Raw genomic sequence first — 22,166 nt, forward strand, 5'->3', positions numbered from 1 at the left:
ATGAAATATTTTGCAAGCCGATTCAAAAATTCTGTGCTTGTCTTCTATTTTCTGAATTTTGAATTCTGAATTCATCATACTTGTCAAAAATAAAAAAGTATATTCATTCTTTTCAGTACTCTTCTGTAGTAACAAAGTTTGATCGTCATGGTTACAAACCCAGAAAAAGGCTGATGATATTAACAGACGAACATCTATATTTAGTAACAGATAAAGACTGTGCACTAAAAGACAAAATACCTTATGATCAGATTACAGGTATGAAGTAAAATCTCAAAAGTACTGAGACAAAAAATTCGTAATGAAGTGACAAAATCAAAATCTCAACCACATCAAACAAATGGGGGTAGGAGGGGGCCTGATCCCAAAATCCCAGACTTAAAAACATGAAATCCTGAGGTCCCGAATTTAAAAAAAAAACAAATCTTGTCGTCCTAAAATTAAAAAAATAGAATTCCAGGATCCCAAAAGGATCAATCTTGAAATCCTGAGCTTAAAAACACCTGACCCCGGAGTCCTGATAAAGGTCCCCCCCACAAATGGATAACAACTAGTACTGTCATATTCCGGACTTGTTACAGGCATTTTCTTATGTAGAAAATGGTGGATGAACCTGGTTTTATAGCTAGCTAAACCTCTCACTTGTATGACAGTATGATACAGACATATATACTGTGAGGCTGGTTTGTGTAATGAGACATACAATTTTCCATGAGACAATATCCTACTTATTGATACTGTTTTCCTGGTTTTATTGCAACTTTCAAGATCTTGACTTGAATATTGTTTATTTTTCTGTGGTCATCTTTATTTTCTTGTTTTCTGTTTTGTTCTGTTACATCATTTGAAAATTCTGGCCATTATAAAAACTTATAGCATGACTTATTTAACTTACTTAAAAGGTATATTTTGAATCTTTGATACCTATTTTATAAGTCGATATAGCTTTGTTTGTCTTAGCATTCAGCCAGATATGATTGGAATTTTCAAATATGCTGTAAAAAATTACACAAATAGGAACAAGAATTACTATTAATGTTGATCCTGCAGCCATGAAAACTAATTATTCTATTATTGCAGGTATACTATCCAGTTGCCATGGTGATGGATTATTTATTGTTACTGTTAAGCCTGATGAAAATGGAGTCAAGGTAGGACCAGTTTGAGTTAAATTAGGAGTCAAACCTTAGTGCTTTTATTGCTGTTCTTTATCTTAATGAATTCTTGGGCTTTTGATAAGAAGCTCAAGCTCACAACTCACTGCAAGACAAAAATGGCCTTTAACACTGGTTTGAGCATAATTTTTTGCAATGGGAAATCAAAATTTTATAGGCACACTGTGAATTACAGAAACAATGGAAACATTAAGGCAACCCCAGGGAACTTTTGTAAGAAAACCTGGGAGAAAATTATGTAGGAATAAGGTAACTGATTTGAAAGGATTACACCTTCTGCTGTTGTTTTTTCTATGGTCGGGTTGTTGTCTCTTTGACACATTCCCCATTTCCATTCTCAATTTTACATAAAAAGAATTGACTGTGAATTCATCATTTTTTGTGGAATACCAATTTTCGTTGATTTCATGGGTAAGGATGAACCACCAATTTAAATAATCAACGAAGTTCAAATCTTCTTCAGGCTTGTGTGCAGACTTTTTCAACTCCATAAAATAAAATATCCACAAAAAATGATTTTTCAACAGTTCATCAAAATTGGTACCCATGAAAAAAAAAATCACAGTAGGTGGAAAAAGAAAAAGTACACATAGAGAAGTAATTTTAATAATAAATATACCATTACTGTAAAATATGCACTGCTGGGGAATAATGAGTTCCACAAAACAAAAATTATATACTTCATATGTTCATTGATGAAAGAAAAAATACCAAGGTCATGCCCCTGACTGATAACACCATTAGCTGATCAAATGAAATCCATATGACTTTTATAATTTTAGGGTGATTTGATATTGAGAAGTGAGGAAGTTATTGAGGTTATAACAAAGCTTGCCTTGATAGGAAAGAAATCAGACGTAGTACAGGTCATCAGTGATCACAGGTATTATACTTATTGAAATGATAATGCATCACCGTCACCAATGGCACAAAAAAAAAGAATATGAAATGACAAATACAAACACATTAAGAGACAGAATATTTTGTCTAATGCACAATTTAGCAATGTATTTTTCAGCAATAACAGAATTTCCATGATCTGCTTCATTAAAAAATATAAAGGATATTTAATGACCAAACTAAGTTTTATAGTTAAATAAATGTGGAAATTATTGCACCAAGTTGGAAAATTTTTTTGGTTGTGCATTGTCAGTGATTTGAAACAAGAAATGTTTACAAACCATTGACAATTTTTTTTCAATTACTACATTCCTGTATTTCTTGCAATACACTCTAACAATGAAAATTCCATTAAAGCAATACCAAATATACAAATTTCAGGTCTGGTCTGATTTGTCAACAAAAGAATAGTCATAATATTTAAATTTGAAGCTATTTCAGTATACAAGATTAATGAAATTGATATTAAGAAATATAAATTTGGTAAAATAGTTAATATACACTAAAAGATGTAAAAACACACAGTATTTTATTAAGCTTGAAAACATCTGAAAAATAAGAAAGGTTTCAATAATATTTGTCATGTTCTGACTTTCTTACAGCATTAGCCATGGACTTTCTGGAGGTAAAGCAGGAACTATAGACTTTGTGAAAGGTCCAGTAGATAGTATGAAGAAAGGCAAGAATGGACATTTTTGTGTGGTAAGTATTATCTTAATAGAAAAAACAAAGGAATGTGGTATCTATCCATGACATAAAATCAGTTCATGCACAACGACAAAAAAACACAAAAAAAAGCACAAAGGAACAGCACTTTTATTACTGTTCTTCATCTTGAAGTCACAGTGAGGCCTTCAACACGGAGCAAAAATCTCACCTCACTTCAAGTTTAAGACAACCCCTAGTACCTGGCTAAAGATCATTATAGGGGAAGATTGTATTTTATGTATAACTATATAGTTAGACCTTTAAAAGCCTCATTTAAAGGCCATTTTATGCTAGTTGTTCAGTTATACATGCCATATGGAAGAATCTCCAGAACATATGATAACATGTTGATTACAAAGCATTGATATTAAACCATATATCTTTAGATATAGAATGAAAAAGTAAAATAACAAAAATACTGAACTCCGTGAAAAATTATAAACAGAAAGTTCTTAAGCAAAGGGCAAAATCAAAAGCTCAACCACATCAAACGAATGGATAACAACTGTCATATTTCTGACTTCATAAAGGCATTTTCTTATGCAGAAAATGGTGGATTAAACCTGGTGCTAAAGCTTGCTAAACCCCTCACTTGTATGACAATTACATAAAATCCATACAATACAACCTCATTCATACATGCCTATATACAACTATGTCATTGTGACCTATATTTTACACCTTCTTAACATGTTCTAACTGCTTTTGTTATCTCAATATTTCATGACGACTTCCTCTTACACATTTTTTGATTATTTTTTTCAGATTGTAGCACATTAATAGGAAGAAATAATATGTAAACAAATTTTAAAGACCTTAATCATAAGAATTCCATGGATAATTTCCTGACCAACAGCATCATGAAGATTTATATTGTTCTTTATTCTAGTCCAACATTGGTGTAATACAAGAAATTCATTTGTTTTTGTTCAATCAAACTATTGATAGAAATCAAATATTGTAAAAGTAATCCATCTTTTCTTTCAAACCACTGACATTTCTTCTTTTATGAGTAAACAATCTTGGATACCAGATTTTTAGCATGTCAAATTATAAACACTCATAAATATGAGTTTGAAGGAGATCGTGTGAAGAAATTATAAATAAGTCTATTACAATACAAAGTTTTTGTGACTATATTATAATTTTTTGATTTGAAGAATTTCATAAACCATGAATGGCTGATTCCAAGTAAATTGAAGTCCCTCAATGGTTAATGATATAAAATTCCATAAGTATTTAAGGTTTGGGAAATTTTGGTTATTTTATACAACTATAAATCATTTTAAGTAGCAAAATCAAATCTTGTAATTTTGTCCATTAAACTAGTCTAGGAATTTCATTTTCACAACATTAAATGGATGGATATTTTAAGAGGGAAGACATTACTATGCCATTCTTTATTTATGATATTGGGAAAAGAAATACTTGTGCAGCACGTCTTTTTTTTGCATCATTGAGGTTTAATCCTTATTCATTGCATTTTCATATGTAAAATGATATAATGTATAGATTTCGTAAGCAAGTTTTTCGTCGATGAACTCTTGGAGCAAAAATATGACAACTACTGCCAATATTTCTAAGTTAAAAGCATTTTTGTGCTTGTTGATCTTTATTTGCCACTGAATTCACACATTTAAAATCCACTTTATTGTGTTCATGAAGATATAGGGCGTGTTGATCTACTTAATGAAAAATAAAATGGAAAATGTTATCAATTTCAATTACATTTGACCTGCTTCCTCAATTTTTGTATTTCTCAAATTGTTTAAAAAAAATTATGTTGTGGATTTCTCCATTATTTTTTTAAGATTTCAAAATTGTTTTCAATAATTACTCTGTAGTTTATAACTGATGACATACATTTTTAAGTCAATCATCCACTTATTTGCTAGGTTTCATATTTGAATTGGTGCATTAAAATGTCTACAACATATGGTGCAATTAACTGTTATGCTGCTATAAGTAAAATGTATATTTTTATGAAAACATGATGTTCATTTACAATAAAGATCTCAGCAAGAAGCTGAACATAAAGAATAAAATGACGATCATATTGAACCTTCCACTGAACACACAGATATTTTCTTAAAATCTTTAAGATAGAAAACTATCTTTTTACCAACACTGTTTTTGATATGTCATATGGTAAAAGGTTTGGCAGGTCTTTTCTTATAAAATCTTCAGAGAAAAATTAATAGTATGTTATACACATTTCAGTATAATTTACGCTATATTTTAATCATAAGAGTTTTGTGAAAAGTTGCAGGTTAACTTCTGGAACGATATCTAGATGATGGATTTAGCTCCTATTTTACAGCTTACGAGGGCGGTGTTCAATATCATAGTTGCTACGTAGTGCTATGTAAAATTTAACTATTGAATGTGAAGCTATAGACTAGCTGCTACATATATATTGATATCTGCTACGTAGCTACTACGATTTTGAACTCAACCCAGATATTGTTAGGAGACTGCATATAATTTCCCACAGAAGAAGGGCTAATTTTTCCCCTGTGTTTGTTTCAATCATAAGGTCAAATTCTAAAAGCTATTTTGAAAATTTCTCCTGGAAATTTGACCTACCGCATTCAGAAATAATTACCAAAAGCCTATTCTCTTGACTTGGAAGTAATGTTTTAATTTGAAAAAAAGAAAAGAAAAAAAAACAATTATAAGAGGAAGACTGCACTCTGCTGGTTTCAGTAGTCTTCAACTACCTTATAGGGAGTTTTTTCGTGGGTGTAAATTTTCTATTTAATTGACAGAATTTATATTGACAATTTTGTACAGTCCGTGAAAATTCACACCCTGTGAAAATAACCTGCTATACGGTAATTCTTTGACCACATAATGTCACAGATTTATATAAACTATCTTGATCTATCTATCCTGTCAAAAGGGCAGATATGAATATTTATTTGTTTGTTTTTAAAGTGCTTTATATTTATATTTGTTATGTAATGTACTCTTGTGAAGTATGTACAACTTGATATATAATCTGTTTTCAATGTTCTTTGTGGCATTTGTATGAATTGTTTGATCTCACAGAATATTATGTATATTTTGTGATGAATGTATTTTGTGGTGTCTATAAAAATAAACAATAAGAAAAATTTGATGTATATTCTGTGATCCTTCCCAAAATGTGATTCTCAATTTAAAACGAATTTTTAGTATGTGATCTGTGATTTCATTGTGGTGCTTTGTATATTTATATTGTGTTGTAAATTATGAATATATATTTACAAATATATTAATTTATTAAATCTAAAACATAAAAAAAAACTATCGTGTCTTTATTTTTTATAGTTTGGAACTAGTTCAAGTCTTCCCTTTCCCTATCACCTCACAAACTTTGATTAAGCAAAATACAGTTCTCAAGACGGCAAATTTTAAAAGCATATATGACGTGTAAAAAATGGGTACTGTAAATTCCGAAATTTTTGCGAAGTTTTTATTATTGTGAAAAATACGACAGGGTTATATTCGCAATAATTTAAAAACTTGCATTTTGATATTTTTTACATAAAATAAACAGGATTTTTCTCAATATCCCAAAAAGTTAAATCACATTTTGGTCTAAAATGACAAAATTGCAATAATAAATGCAAGCAATGATTTCTGAACTTATAGTAATATCATTTAATGACATAAAAACGCCTCTTAATTGTGAATCTTACCAGCCCAGTAGTCAGCACTTTTTGTGCTGACATGAATTATCATTGATATGGTTATATTTATAAATTAACTGTTTACAAAATTTAGAATTTTTGAAATACTAAGGTTTTTCTACCTCAGGCATAGATTACCTTAGCTGGATTTGGCAAAAGTTTTAGGAATTTTGGTCCTCAATGCTCTTCAACTTCGTACTTTATTCGGCCTTTTTATTTTTTTTGGATTCCAGCGTCACTGATGAGTCTTTTGAAGATGAAACGCGTGTCTGGCGTATATACAAAATTTAGTCCTGGTATCTATGATGAGTTTATTTGTAACTAAAACTTCCATATTAGAACTTAAATAATACATGTAGTATTTTAACAGATTAGCTCTGATCTAGTTACTGTAAAAGTATAACAAGATTATTATTTTCTATGCCAATTAACAGATGCACATATATATATTTGTATCTGTAACAAATATTAAAAACTTCGCATCAAAAATAAAATAAAAAATATATTATACAAATGATAAAAATTTTAAAAAGAAGTCGTAAGTGTAAACAAAGACGGGACAAAAGAGACCAGATTGAAAATAAACTGACAACGCCAGGGCTAAAAATAAATAGATGAACAGACAAATAATAGTACATAAGACACAACCTTGAGAACTAAAGACGATGCAATCCAAAGCCCACAAAACACTTGTGGTGATCTCTTGTGCACCGGAAGGGTAACCAGATCCTGCTCTACATGTGGCAATATGTTAATGAAAAGTTACGGCAAGATCAAACTCATATTTAGTTGTGGTATGATTGTCCCCATTTCAAGTATGAACAAATTATTTTTTATACGCCCGTCAAAATTTTGACGGGACGTATTATGGTATACAAATGTCCGGTGTCCGTTCGGCGTAAACATGTCGCACCGTAACTTGAGAACGACTTATCCAAATTTCATGAAACTTAACATAGTTGTTTCTTATGATGGTCAAATGATCTGTATACTTTTTGGTGAAAATAAGATAAAACTTTTTGAGTTACGGCACTTTGTAACTAAAACAGGGGTGTGTTTTTTTCACATGTCGCACCGTATCTCAAAAACGATTCTTGATTATGGCTTAAAACTTTAAACACTTCTTAGTTATATTAATCTTAATATCTGTATACTTTTTGGTGATGATTAAACATTTTATTTTTGAGTTATTGAGTATTTTGTAAAAAAGGGGGAGGTTTTTTTTACATGTTGTGCTGTATCTCAAAAACAATTTATGATTATTGCTTAAAACTTTACACACTTCTTTGTTATATTGATCTAAAGATCTGTATACTTTTTGGTGATGATTTAAAACTTTATTTTGGAGTTATTGAGTATTTTGTTAAACAGGGGAGTTTTTTTTTACATGTCGCGCCGTATCTCAAAAATAATTTATGATTATTGCTTAAAACTTTACACACTTCTTTGTTATATAGATCTAAAGATCTGTATACTTTTTGGTGATGATTTAAAACTTTATTTTGGAGTTATTGAGTATTTTGTTAAACAGGGGAGGTTTTTTTTACATGTCGCGCTGTATCTCAAAAATAATTTATGATTATTGCTTAAAACTTTACACACTTCTTTGTTATATTAATCTAAAGATCTGTATACTTTTTGGTTTTGATTCAAAATTTTATTTTAGTGATATTTAGTTTTTTGTAAAAAAAAAAACAGGGTTGGGGGTTTCACATGTCCTGCCGTGTCTCAAAAACAATATATGATTATTGCTTAAAATTTCTCAGAAACTATTTATGATTATTGCATAAAACTTCCACACAAGAGGTCGGGCGTATCATGCGCTCATGGCGCAGCTGTTTATTCTGATCAAGGTTCCAATTTTATGGATTTGGATGAAATAATTTTTTGGCTTTAGAGTACAACAATTGTTAGGTTTGAATTTGTTCGAACTCAAATTTAATCCTGGTGCCATGGTCCCATTTGAAGTTTTGACATAAAATACACCGGTAAAATGATTGTTCAGAATTAAGAAATAACTTAATCACAGACTTAAGATAAAGGGAATAGAAGTATTCCACTTTTCAAAAGACATAAATCGATTGAGAGAAAATAAATACGGGTTATAAACTGAAACTGAGGACACACACCAACAGAAACGCTACAGTGCAAAAAAAAAAAACATACGACAATGCAACACTCTCAGAAACGAACTATAAGGTAACAACTACTATTTTCTTTACTTGGTACAGGACATTTTGAGAAAAAAGTGGTGGGTTGAACCTGTTGTTTTTGGGCTGGCCAAACCTAACGCTTTTACTGCAATGTTAAATATACCACTAAAATGAACATTACAAGAATATAGTAGAAAATTTACATTCAGGGCAGAGAAATACACAAATACATAATACAGTAGGACATTTCGACATGCTAACCACAGAATAACAACAAACACGTAAAACAGCACTCCTACAAATGGCCCGAGAACACAGTTATTTCGTAGTGCATTTCTTTAAGACAATAAATTCACCTGCTCTTTCTCCAAAATGTTTTTTACAGTGTACTACTAGTGAGACAAATAATATCAGAATTAAAGAAACTTCTACCAGCTCTAACTCAAAATATTGACAATTCTGTGTTAAGGGGGTGTAAAATTCAGTTTGACAGCTTCAGACGTGATAAAATTTGACCTTTTAGAACTATTTAACATAAAGTTTCAGCACCCACATTTTTTTGACATGTAATTACATTCCTCTACTTAATATTTCATGCATTTAATATAAAGAAACAATTGGGAAAGTGTATTAAATAAAACATGCAAGTCATACACTGTTTACACTAGGGACTATATTCGTAGACAACGAAAACCAAAGGACGATAACTGTGTCCTTGGACCAAATGTTTACTTCTGGTATGACAAGTTTGCCAGAAAAAGAAACAATTTTCATTATTTTTACCATACATCATTGACAAAGAGGTTAACGAAATTCTCTGGGTCATTGAGAGTGTCTTATTTATATGATAAAACCATATAAAAGTGAGACATTCAGCAGACAATGAATGTAATATTATTTACATATTCTGACGTGTCTCAATACACTGTGTCTTATATTTTTTATGATCAAACCATATAAAAGAGAATGTGAAATTGTTGTTATCCTGACCGTGTTAAATTGTACAATTGCATTATCTCGAGGGGCAAAAGATACCATCGGAACAGTAAAGTCAAACTCATTAATCGAAAATAATCTGACAACGCCATGGCTAAAAATGAAACAGACAAAAAAAATAGAACACCAGAAACAATATAGAGAACTAAAGTCTGAGCAACACTAACCCTGCCAAAACTAGGGTCCCCGAGGGTATCACCAGCCCAGTAGTCAGCACTTCGGTGTTGACATGAATATCAATTATATGGTCATTTTTTGTAAATTTTCTGTTTACTTAACTTTGAATTTTTCGAAAACTAAGGATTTTCTTACCCCAGGAGTAGATTACCTTAGCCGTATTTGGCACAACTTTTTGGAATTTTGGATCCTCAATGCTCTTCAACTTTGTATGTATTTGGCTTTTTAACTATTTTGATCTGAGCGTCACTGATGAGTCTTATGTAGACGAAACGCGCGTCTGGCGTATAAAATTATAATCCTGGTAATTTTGATAACTATAGTTGACCTCAGGTGCTCCAAAAGGGTAAGCAGATATTGCTATACATGTGGCACCAGTCGTGTTGCTCATGTTATTACAACCTCAGGTAAATAGTCTAATTCGGTAGGTCACATTCATGAAAAGGGAAGGTGATTGTAGTTAAGACGTAAGAAATATATTGCCAATAACACCAAAGTAAACGACATTTAATACTATTGCATACAATGAAGAAGATGTGAGGGATGTTGTTCTGATGAAAAAATATCCATCTAGAGTGAACCCCCATAAATCTCGTTATGGTAAACGGACATTGATAAAATATTAGAAATTTGTCTTTTTGAGCATATTGGTAGTGAAAACTAAAATAACAAAATACCGAGCTCAAAGGAAAAATCAAATGCCAAAATCAAAAGCTGAAACACATCGAACGAATGGAAACAACTCATATTCCTGACTTGGTATATGCATTTGCTAACCACCAGAGTTATACAATTTTGATATGCCAGAAACAGAAATGTTCATGCTAAGTCATAAAGATTTGTTACACATTTAAGGTATATTAATACTTCGACAAAATCCGTCTCTACCTAGAATTTTGTAATGAAAGCAAAATGTGTAAGAAAATTTGATCTATTGCAAGGTTATTTGAAATTTCTTGTTACAGATAGGGCCATAAAACTTCAACTTACAATGGTTTTGAATAAATGCATTAATGTTGTAATGAAAGCAAAATGTGTAAGAAAATTTGATCTATTGCAAGGTTATTTGAAATTTCTTGTTACAGATAGCGCCATGAAACTTCAACTTACAATGGTTTTGAGATTACCTATTGGAATCAAATTGAGAATGGAAATTGGGAATATTTAAAACAAATATGTAAAGGAGAAGGCTAACTTTTGGCCACTTGAATTCAAGAAAAACTTATTATAAATCTACCAAATAGCATTCATCAGATATTCACAAGATATCAGTATTTATTTTTGAGTGTTACCTTGCACATTGCATTTAGGCGCCAAACTTATAACTCCGGAAATAGCCTCATTTTGAGCACCTTACATTTGGGTAAATATTTAGATGTAAGCTACAGTTTTACATAAAAAGATATATTGGTACAAAACTGATTTATAAAGTTGTTTATGTGTGAAACATATTTTTTTGGGGAAGCTAGGCTATATAGCTCGTATCAGAGACATAAAAGATTATCTTAAGTTTTGGTGGGGTTCATATTGCTTAGTCTTTATTGTTTTAAATTGTGTCTTGTGTACTATTATTTGTCTGTTTGTCTTTTTGTTTTAGCTTATCGTTGTCACTATATTTTCGATTTACGAGTTTGACTGTCCATCTGGTATCTTTCGTTCTCTCTTATATATATGTCTCTGCTTGTATCTATTTTGTCCGAAAACTATGTGTAAAATAGTTTTTTTTATCAAATATTTTAATTTCAACATGCAGGAGACACCAAAGTGACACTTTTGCATTGAAGCATTAAGATGTTAGTACACCATTTTTTATCGATTGAATAAGCATAATGTTATACAGTCTCGCATGATTTTCTATTCTTGCTATTTCTATTATCATACCTATTCCTTTTTTTTTTTATAAAGATTAACAGTTAACCCAAAAGTTCCAGGAACTTCAAATTTTGCAGGTCCTTCCGTAAGTGACGGTAGAATTAAAATGAAATTAGCTGTGATATTTTCATATTTGATTTATAACATCCTTTTTTTTTCACTCCGACAAAAGTCAATACATTTGATGAGTTGAAGCGTCTATGTAGCAAGTGGGAATTTTATGGGATTTACTTCCTATTACCAAAATAATTCTAATAGTCCTAACTTTTGCACATTTCGAAACGTTTTAATGCTAATCAAAAATAAATGAACAGATGAAATGAAAGTGCATTTGCGATAATAAAGCAATTTTAATGCCCCAGTCACCTGTCATAGAAACACCTGACGTTAATGGAGGAACTCGTTTTCATGGGCGGGATTAAAATTCACAACCTGAGTGTTTAATAGTGATCAAGAATTTTATTGAGTTTAAGCTTTTCTTCTTTTAACGTAAATCAGAGGAAATATACAATAACGTCATACAAGTTTTAAAAAATCTATATACTGTAAATAAAGCAGACATTAGTTAACCGATTTTCACATTTTGTTTATCGATTTAAGAGACCGAACAAGTCAACCAACAAAACTGCAGGAATGGGATTGACTCCAAAAGGAACAATCAACATAATTAATCAATCTTGTCTAGTTTAACTGTTTACCCTACATAATCTGCGTTGTTTTCTCATAGACATATACCACACCTCTCAGTTTTGGAGGATTGTCTTTATTGAATTACATATCAAAAGTTAAATAAAAAAGAAAGATATGTCGGATAAAAAAAAAGTATAACCATGGGTATTTTGTGGTTTCAATGTATTTATTCTTTTATGTGTTATTAAGTGGTTTCGTTTCCCTTTTATTTGTTAACATTTTTACTTTAATACGCGGAATTGATAAGGTAACATTATTAAATATTTTCATAGTTTTAGATTATTTGTTTGGTGTTTGGCACTGGTTTGTTGTGTGTGGTGGTGTTCGGTGATGAAAAAACACCTACCATAGAACTTAAATCATGCCATTACCATGCATTATTCGTTACTGAAAACAAATATAATTGTTCATATTTTTTCATAATTTGAAAACTAGTCAACAGTCCAAGCGATACAATTACTGTATTTGTTTTAAATGGATATCTTATATTATATCTTTCGATCTGTACTTCTATTCAATGCATTAGTTTAATTCGACAGATATTTGGCAATCAGCTTCTATTTACATGATTACATATATACGAAATAAACAGACAGAAGTTAGTTTAAATAACAAAATGGTGGCAAAATTTGTAAGTAATCTTATACTGAAATTTGTATATAACTTTGAATTTGTACTGAAATATTAAAAGTATAATACACCTAAATATATATAACTGCTTGCGATCTGCACATACACCATGCTGGAAATATTATCAATGTTGTTATTTTAAAGTCAAATGTGTTATATGTTGCAACACAATTATTTGAAACGTCGGTATTGCACTATTTAGGAAATGAATAATCTAGATTTGAAATGAGTGAAATTTCAATTGAACCGAACTCTTAAATACTATCTTTATTCAAATAATGTTCAAATCGAAATGGTGAAAAGTATTTATTGTATGGTTAATTCCAAAAAAGAATAAAACGTATTTATAATTAAAAAGTGAAAAGTGAAAAGTGAAAAGTATAATTCGGTGGTGCTACATCGAGTAAAAGAGGACAGGATTGAGACTACTATTGCAAATCATAACATTTCCCCCTTTGGAATAGTTTAAGCGACCCCCCTCCCCATTCATACACGAACACACTATATATATAAAAAACACAATTTTGACGTTGTTCCAACTGTTTTTTCATTGGCATTTATATTTATCTGACTTTAAGATCGTTTTCTGTTTTGTTGCTACCATTTCGGAAGTAAATGGAATACAAGAAACAAGTAAGGAACTTATATACTACTATTTCCAGAACAAAAACCCATATTTGATTAAAGTTGGAACATACCCTGTTTACCATTATAATCCCCCAGTTAACAGAGTTATTTCTCTTATTCAAGAAACTATAAATTGTAATGTAATACTAGTACATTGTTTATGTTTATAATTCAAAGAACAGTACCAGTAAAGATAACACAAAGATACATGTCCGCAAAAGCCAAAACTTTATTTTAAAAAGTTTATTTATCTTTATAAATTCCGATTGAATGAAATTATATGTAATGATAAAATTATTGTATTTTCTGACAGAACTCAGCAAAGAAAATGCCTTATCTTTCCTCAGCCGGAAGATTTTATCATCGTCGAAACACGCAGAACATTTGTCATGTGCTGATAGTTATTACTGTAGCATGCACCAAAAAGAATGTTCGGTACGTAATATTGTAATGACATTAACTTCAACGGGTTCAAATAAACTTATCATTTATACCAGGATTAACATTTGTTTTGTAGACTACAAAAGATCCATCAGTGACGTTACTAGTATGTTAAAAAAAGTTTAAAAAACAAAAAAAAGTAAAAGAAATCCTTGCTACATTTAGACTAATTGACAGGACATGCATATGAGAGGAACATACACATGACAGTGATATACCAAATAAAAAAAAGTAGGAAGGAAAGAAAGAATGAAATGTTCCCAAAGTACTCTAATTTTTAAGGCCAATATTCAACCTAGGTTTTATTAATACAGAAAAGTAATGATCTATGATTCTCTTTCTTTTTTTGCCTCGATGCTTTATCAATATGCCTTTTTGGGTTACTCTGTTACATTTGACGTGGCTCTGTACTTTTAAATTCCGTCATTGTGTTATTATGCCATTGTATTAATTGATTTATTTCACTTCACAGGGTGGGTTTTACTCGGTTCGTTTATTAACGACCAGTCCATCTATAGACCTGTTTTTTGGGATAAACTAATCAATGAAGTGTTCAGTTATTTTTCCAATGTCACACACCTGGTTCTTATATGTATCTTTTTGATGACACTAATAGGTGATTAGAAATCAATAATGATTATAACGGTAATCATCCTTATCATACACATCTTAAAAAAGACTGTCCTTATGCAAATAAAATAGTAAGCTCCAAACAATCAGTTGAAATAAATAAAGACAACAGTAGTATACCGCTGTTCAAAATTCATAAATCGATTAAGAAAAAAACAAATCCGGGTTGTAAACTTAAAGTGAGGGAAACGTATCAAATATAAGATTACTATGACACAACAGAGACACAACACCGAAACGTAACACACAGAGAAACGAACTATAATGTAACAATGGCCATTTTCCTGACTTTGTACAGGGAATTTGATGAACATATGGTGGGTTAAACCTGTTTTTGTGGCATGCAATATTGGAAATAATTGTTTGTTAATATATTAGTTTATTTTAAAGGTGATTGAAAAAATAAAACAATGTTATCTGCTGTACACCATACTTTGGACATTTATACCTGTTATGTATGTTTGTGTTTTTCACACATCGTTGTCAAAACAATGATTTTTTTATGCAACTGTCATACAATATCGTATAGTTATCAAATTGATGATAGTATGCATACAACACGTTCATAACTTAAACGATTTAGATAGACCAACTTTAAGTGGGGAAAAATTAAATCATATTCACAAGCCAGGCAATGTTCATACACAAAGTATGCACACAACTCATTTTTTGCATGTATTAAGCTTCATCATGTTCATGCAGAACGGCCTTTATCATGATCATAAGTAATTGGTCAAAACAAAAACATTTACAACGGGTAATAAATCAAACAATAATGTGTCCAAAGTACACGGATGTCCCACTCGTATTATCATTTTCTATGTTCAATGGACCGTGAAATTGGAGAAAAAATCTAATATGGCCTTAAAAGTAAAAAGATCAACCAAAAGGGAGCTTGTGTACTAAATTTCAAGTTGATTGCTACCTTGACCAAAAACTTTAACCTGAAACTCACACTTTTAATTTCTATGTTCAGTGGACCATGAAAATGGGGTCAAAAGATTAATTTTGTTTTAAATAAGAAAAATCATATCATAAGAAACATGTGTACTAAGTTTCAAGTTGATTGGACTTTAGCTTCTTCAAAAACTACCTTGACCAAAAACTTTAAACTGAAATGGGACGGACGGACGAACAGACGCACAGACGGAAGGACGCACATACCAGAAAACATAATGCCCTACTACTATCGTAGGTGGGGCATAAAAATGGGGACTGTAAGTGGTTTTGCATTCTAATTTTAAATGTCAGTTCTAATAAATGGTGCAATATTTCTATGCAAAAATGAAGAAACGTAAAATATTTTTACCGTAACTAGGATAAAAAACCATTAACTAGTCAAGTTTCATATGTAATTTTTTTTGCATGTCAATTGTGATTTATTTGTATCTTTATAGACAGAAGAAGCCAAAGAGGATGTATGCCAAGACCAATGTTCCTATTTCCAGACTTGTTTCTTTCACTTTGATGGATATAACTGCTGGAGCCAAAATACTCACTGTAGCAGTACGTAATACATCTGTAAAATACGAAATGAAAACATATCTACTGTTGATGGAGGCACAAAGTATACAACTTGTATAAACCCCACAAGCTGTATGGAATCAATATCAATACGAAATGATAACATAAGTCTATAAACCAGACAAGCTACAGACTGAATACAAAGGAATGAAATCATATATTTTTTTTATAAAACCCTTGTATCCCTACTCAGAGCCGAAACATGTCAAGTGCTAGGGATACGACTATTTAAATGATACTCATCAGGCCGGTGTTGATATTTAAAAAAATATTAAATATTTTTGAAATGGGTCTGGTTTCTAAAAAAGCGGTTTGCCAATCTACATGTAAATTATTTTAATTAAAATTAAGATAACAAAAAAAAAAGAAAAAAAAAAGGGAAATTCAAAGCAAAATATTCGCAATCAAATGGCAAAACCAAAGCTCAAACACATCGAACAAATGGAAACAATTGTTATTTTCTTGACTTAGTGCATGCGCTTCCTAATGCAAGAAAATGGTTGATTAAAGCTCATTTATAGCTTAATTGCTAAACCTCTCACTTGCATGACAGTCGCACATCAATTCCATTAAATTGACAACAATGTGTGCGCAATTTGTGGGCAAAATCAAGATAATTTATCAATGTATTTTGGTTAAACTTAGGAACAGAGGTATATATAAAGATACCCAATGATTTGGATTGATTAGATATAGTTAGTGTGGAAGTCTAGCTCTTATCACAGTAGAAAAGGTCACACATGAACATAAACTAATGTAGTTGGCATTTATGTCAGTTAAGGGGGCTCGTGGGTACAAAAATTTTAGCAAAAAATTAAACCTTTATTTTTTCATTACAAATTTTATTTATTACACTATTAGTTGTTACTTTATGATATGGTACAAAAAACAATCCAAAAAAATTAGTTGGTTTGGCCCAGATGACGTTAAAAATTGAAAAAGCTGCAAAAATGCCATTTTTTGGCCTTAAATTTGAAATATCTTTTTTAACTCATCGGTGACCTATATTTTTTTATTATTGTTCTCAAATAAGCTGTACATAAACTAAATAATTGTAAAATTTAAGCGATTTCTTATATTAGGGTATTTTTTTATTTCGATATTTCTTCTTTTTCTACTATTAGTTCAACAGAAAAAAAGGACATTAACAAAAATGTATGCTTCTTCCAGAGGCATATTTGAGCTTAAATGAACGGTGACCAAATTTTTTTATTTCATTCTTCTTTTAAATATATGATAAAGTTCATTTATGAAAAAATATAGCGAAATCCTATATTAGAAAAAAAAATCATTTATACCCAGGAGCCCCCTTAATCAGTCAAATGCACATAACCCATGCATGCTGATGTTTTTGTTTTGAATACAAAAAAATTCAAAGTTGGCTTTCACTATTGTTACTATGGTCATCACCATTTAGTACATGGACTCGTCTTCTGAAATTAACACATATTGATAATTTGTGATAGAAAGGTATACAATTATTCCCAATGTATATTTTCTTTCAGAAATAGAACCTTTCAAACAGGGGAAAGGTAGCTTTGCCTTCTTGATGATACTTACGGTAGTGTGCATCAGCTTGATTATTGCCCTGGTCGTCATGTGTGTAAAGAAATACAAGAAAAAGCGGGCAACATCTCCGATGAGATCCTGGCCAACATATCAGAATAGTTATATTGGCCAGGAACAATATGTTCAATTTGTCAACCGATATCCAGGTACATGAAATGTTTAACTTACTTCTTCTATCAAAAAAGGGATTCATCATTTTTATCAAATATTATATTCAAACCAAAAATCTGTCACCTAATTTGCTTTTCTTTGAGAAAATATGTTTAATGTATATGCTAACCTGATATTCTCAGAAAATCTTAAGAATGTATAATTAAAGGAGCAATTGGTTATGTAAAACATGCATTTTCGTATGTAAGTGGTAGATTCAATCAGGTTATACAACACTCAAAACCTTCTACTCGTGTGACAATCATTTAAGTTCCAATTTCTTATTTTGGTGTCAAGTTCCCAATTAGCGTGTGTCTGTTTTATTCGCTGATCTTACCAGACCAAACTTAGTATCTAAACATTCCATAGAGTAATTTTTCGCCAAGAGAGTACCTTTGTGATATTACATGATATCCCTCATTTTGCTGGTATGGTTGGTAGGTTTCGTGTAGCCAGGTTTAGTTTTCTATGTTGTGTTCAATATTCTATTGTGATCGTTTTTAAGTTTTTGCCATGTCGTTGTCCGTTTTTCATCGACTCATTAGTTTACTAGTAAATATTGCTTAAGATTCGTCAGTCTCCATTTTGATTCTATTGATGTGCTGTAGGATGTTTTTATTGGTTATTTTAAAATGTGTTGCACTTGTAGTTATCAATCACCTTGGACATCGTCAAATTCCAGGAAGCAGTGGAAACAATGCAAACAGCAGAAATCTAACCACGTATGATGAAGCTGCAGGTAAGTTGATTTTAAAAGTTCACACTGGACAAGCTTCATTAATTTTCTGAATGTAAATAAAGAACATGCATATTTGCAGGTTATTAACTTGCTTGTTTTTTTTTTTTTTAAATTTATCATATTTTAATGAAATCTGTACATTTGTTAGTTTAAAACATCAAGTACCGGTACCTTATCCCGGCTTGGTTAACATTAGTAAATATCATATTTATACAGTTGTTAGTATTTGTTAGTATTATACATTCAATTTTCAAATTTGAAAGAAAAAAAAAAAGAAAAATAAACAGAACGAAGTTTACTAATGAGATTTTCAAATACAATTATTTGTATAACAAATGCACAGGTTTTGAAAAATATATATACTGTTTTCTATATTAAATCTCTCTTTAACTTGCTTGTTTTAATGTTTGATCACATAAATATAAACTATAACAATCCCAGTATAGGTAAGTGCAATTTGTACATATTGTTAATGAAAAATGAATTTGAAAGGTTTCTATTTAAGGCCCTAGATTTCCATTTAGGTTATGAAAAATTCAACAGATGCAGTTAAAAAGAGGGACGAAAGATACCAGATGGACAGTCAAACTTATAAATCGAAAATTATCTGACAATGAAAAAGTGAAAAATGAATAAGACAAACAATAAAACACATGACACAACATAGAAAACTAAAGAATAAGCAACACGAACCCCATAAATATGCAATCAGATGAATACTTATTTTAGTCTCCATTTAAGCAAGATGCTTAAAAATGATTTTCATGTCACTGGGAATTTTAGTTGCATTTTTTGAACACTTTAATGTAACATTAATAAATGCGTTGTAAAAGACATTATTTAAAACATAGTCAACCTTGTACCGTACCAATTTAATCGTTTTTCTTGACAAAATTACTTACTCTAATCATATGTTTTGAGTAAATATCGTGTTGAAGAATATTCGTATTTTATAAAGGCAAGCATATAACCTAGATCATAATAACAACGACAGTACCATTTTAATGATTATTTGTTCGATATTTTGTCCAGGATTTTGAAAATATGTCTAAAGATGATGATGAAAATGTAATATTTCTTGTTGTCATTTAGGGGCAAAACGACCAGAGTTAAACGCAAGAAATAATCAACAACTGGGGGAAACTCCGACTGCACCTGGTCATGGTAAGACTGTGCTGTGTTCTTTTTATGGTTTCGGTTCGATGATCTGATATGTCTTATCAATTGTATTTTTTTATATCATGTGTTTGTTGTTGCTGGAATATGTTCCTTATTAGTCCCATACCGAAAAAGTGGAAAGGGACTTTATGTTTGCACTCCTCCCGTCTGTCTATTCGTCAATCCGTCAGTCAGTCCAGCAAATCAGTTTTGAACACTTCTTATTTCATGCTCGAAGGTATTGATTTGCTATTTAGTGTATTGTTTGATCATGACAAGTTACAGATCAGGTTTGAATTTTATTCTGGTCTGATTTTTTGGCAGAACTTATGCCATTGGACTTAAAAAGTCTACTCAAATAATCTCTTTTGTGCACGTTTTTTATTCGTGATTGAACATATTGGTTTATTGATTTATTGATTTATCATGACAAGTTACAGATCAAGGTCAAATCTAATCCTTGGTTGATGCTTTTTGTTGCAGAGTTATAGCCCGTGGACTTAAAAAAAATGCACTCTTATAATCATTCCCGTTTTTGTTTTGTCATGCTTGAAGATATTGATTTGATAATTGGTATATAGTTTTATCATGCCAAGTTACAGATTGAGATAAAATTTTAATCCGGTCTGATGATTTTATGCAGAGTTATTGTCCTATGTGCTATGCAATACTATGAGAATTCTTGTTGTTCTTCAGTTTGCATGTTGTGTCGAATAACATATTATTTACTGTTACGTTTCACTGTGATTAATGTTCTTTCGTGTGTTTGTGTTGTACTACTATCATGAAGTGTTGTAATGTAAGCGATACTTTTTAACATTTTCATTAAGCGGGAGGTTTGGCTATCCATTAAACAAGATCCAGCCTACAATTTTTTCTTTAACTGTCCAATACCTAGTCGTAAAGAATAGCAGTTTTTATCAAATAATTCGTTTCTATGTATGTTGGCGTTTTTTCTTTTTCTTTTTGTTGCACTTCAGTGTTTCGCGTTCTCTTATAGTTGATGTATTTCTCTCGGTTTTAGTTTGTATCATCGGTATCCTTCTTCTGTCTGTATTTCAATCAAAAATCCTTATTTTCGTTTTTTCACACACCCTTATATAGTGGTTTGAATTGATACGACATAAGTAATATTCACAATGTCAAATTTATACTGAACTGGATGTGCAGAGTAAAAATTATGTATTGCAAAAGTTTTTACTATAAATATAAATATGGTGTTTATGGTTTTCAACAAGTGTCTGATACAAAACACTATAATAAAACTGACAATATAGAAAATGACAACACCACAAGGTGGAAATTTCATTGAAGTTAAAGAAAAAACGAAGAACATGGTTTATAAATCCATAACACAACATTAGTATATAGAAATATTAAGAAGTGGTATGAACACAGCAAAAAACCAACCAACAAAAAACAGCAACAAAAAAAACACCACAAAAGCAAAAGTTGTGTTCTCTTAAACAATGTCAATATTTTCTGATGTTCACCAAAACAATAAGGCTTATGAATTGATTCATTTATTTCAGACTCAATGCAAAATATCCCACCGCTACAGTCTAATTTTACTTTAGAATTGTATGGTAAAATTCCGCGTTGTTGGAACTTTAATGAAAACATAATTATCATTGTATGATTTAAATGAAATAACTGACGATAAATGATACAAATGTTTGTTTCCAATTCAGTTTAATATATTTGTAAGGCCATAACATCCATTGAGGCAAGTGAGACAATGTTCTATTGATATTTTTTCATATAAATTTGTTACACAACTGAATTTTTTTCTCCTATTGGATCATTGAATAATATTTTACCACCCTAAGAACACCGTCACCGATGAAATGTTTATTAGTAACACGAGAAACTATAGCGTATTCTACCCATTAACATAATAATAGGCATATCCTGTTGTTAAACCTTTCTGAAACATTTGTATTCTGTGAGAGATCCTTTTTTTCTATACGGCGATTAAAGACTTGGGAAGGAGCGCACACATGTGACAGATTATTTTGTCTAACTTTCTAACATATACATAGAGACAAAACACTAACAAGGGAACTTCCTAATTAGTTTGGGATAACTGGACTTAAAAAGATCGGAAAGATACACTTTGAATGAAATGTGAGCATTTGTTTTTAAATGTCATGTTAATTTAATGATTGTGTGCTGTCTTCATATACATAGTGGCTTATTTTTTCTTTTACCTATAATAAAGGAGCTTCGTCCCATTAATCCCTCTAGCAGGTTTCTGTCTTGTAATCGCTGGAGACCTATGCGCTCACAAGACCATCGCCCTATCATTGATGTCTTTCTACAGCCTTCTTTTTCGAAACGATATATATAGGAA

The 22,166-nt window shown here is 30.8% G+C and overlaps 2 protein-coding genes across 2 annotated transcripts in view; both read left to right on the forward strand.

The window, feature by feature from the left end:
• LOC134680882 (unconventional myosin-Ic-like) overlaps nt 1-6,063 on the forward strand; it is a 52,743-nt gene extending 46,680 nt beyond the window's left edge. The window contains exons 27-31 of the mRNA XM_063540160.1: nt 117-258; nt 1,081-1,151; nt 1,958-2,058; nt 2,678-2,777; nt 3,549-6,063. Of these exons, the coding sequence (XP_063396230.1) occupies nt 117-258; nt 1,081-1,151; nt 1,958-2,058; nt 2,678-2,777; nt 3,549-3,563 (429 nt within the window). The 3' untranslated portion in view covers nt 3,564-6,063. The remainder of the gene's footprint in view (nt 1-116; nt 259-1,080; nt 1,152-1,957; nt 2,059-2,677; nt 2,778-3,548) is intronic.
• Nucleotides 6,064-12,942: 6,879 nt separating this feature from the next.
• On the forward strand, nt 12,943-21,452 carry LOC134727599 (uncharacterized). Its single transcript, XM_063591979.1, has 8 exons — nt 12,943-12,976; nt 13,554-13,608; nt 13,916-14,037; nt 16,071-16,179; nt 17,703-17,912; nt 18,566-18,655; nt 19,748-19,819; nt 21,346-21,452. Exons 1-8 carry the CDS (start codon nt 12,962-12,964, stop codon nt 21,450-21,452), a joined length of 780 nt encoding a protein of 259 aa, XP_063448049.1. The 5' UTR covers nt 12,943-12,961.
• Nucleotides 21,453-22,166: the final 714 nt, after the last annotated feature.

The sequence above is a fragment of the Mytilus trossulus genome, chromosome 8, assembly GCF_036588685.1.
Source record: "Mytilus trossulus isolate FHL-02 chromosome 8, PNRI_Mtr1.1.1.hap1, whole genome shotgun sequence".
NCBI lineage: Eukaryota > Metazoa > Mollusca > Bivalvia > Mytilida > Mytilidae > Mytilus > Mytilus trossulus.

What these genes read in the sequence shown, in the direction of transcription:
- LOC134727599 (XM_063591979.1), top strand. An exon ending in CCAAAATACTCACTGTAGCA is followed by an intron (nt 16,180 to 17,702) that starts GTACGTAATACA and finishes ATTTTCTTTCAG; the next exon opens with AAATAGAACCTTTCAAACAG. An exon ending in CACGTATGATGAAGCTGCAG is followed by an intron (nt 18,656 to 19,747) that starts GTAAGTTGATTT and finishes GTTGTCATTTAG; the next exon opens with GGGCAAAACGACCAGAGTTA.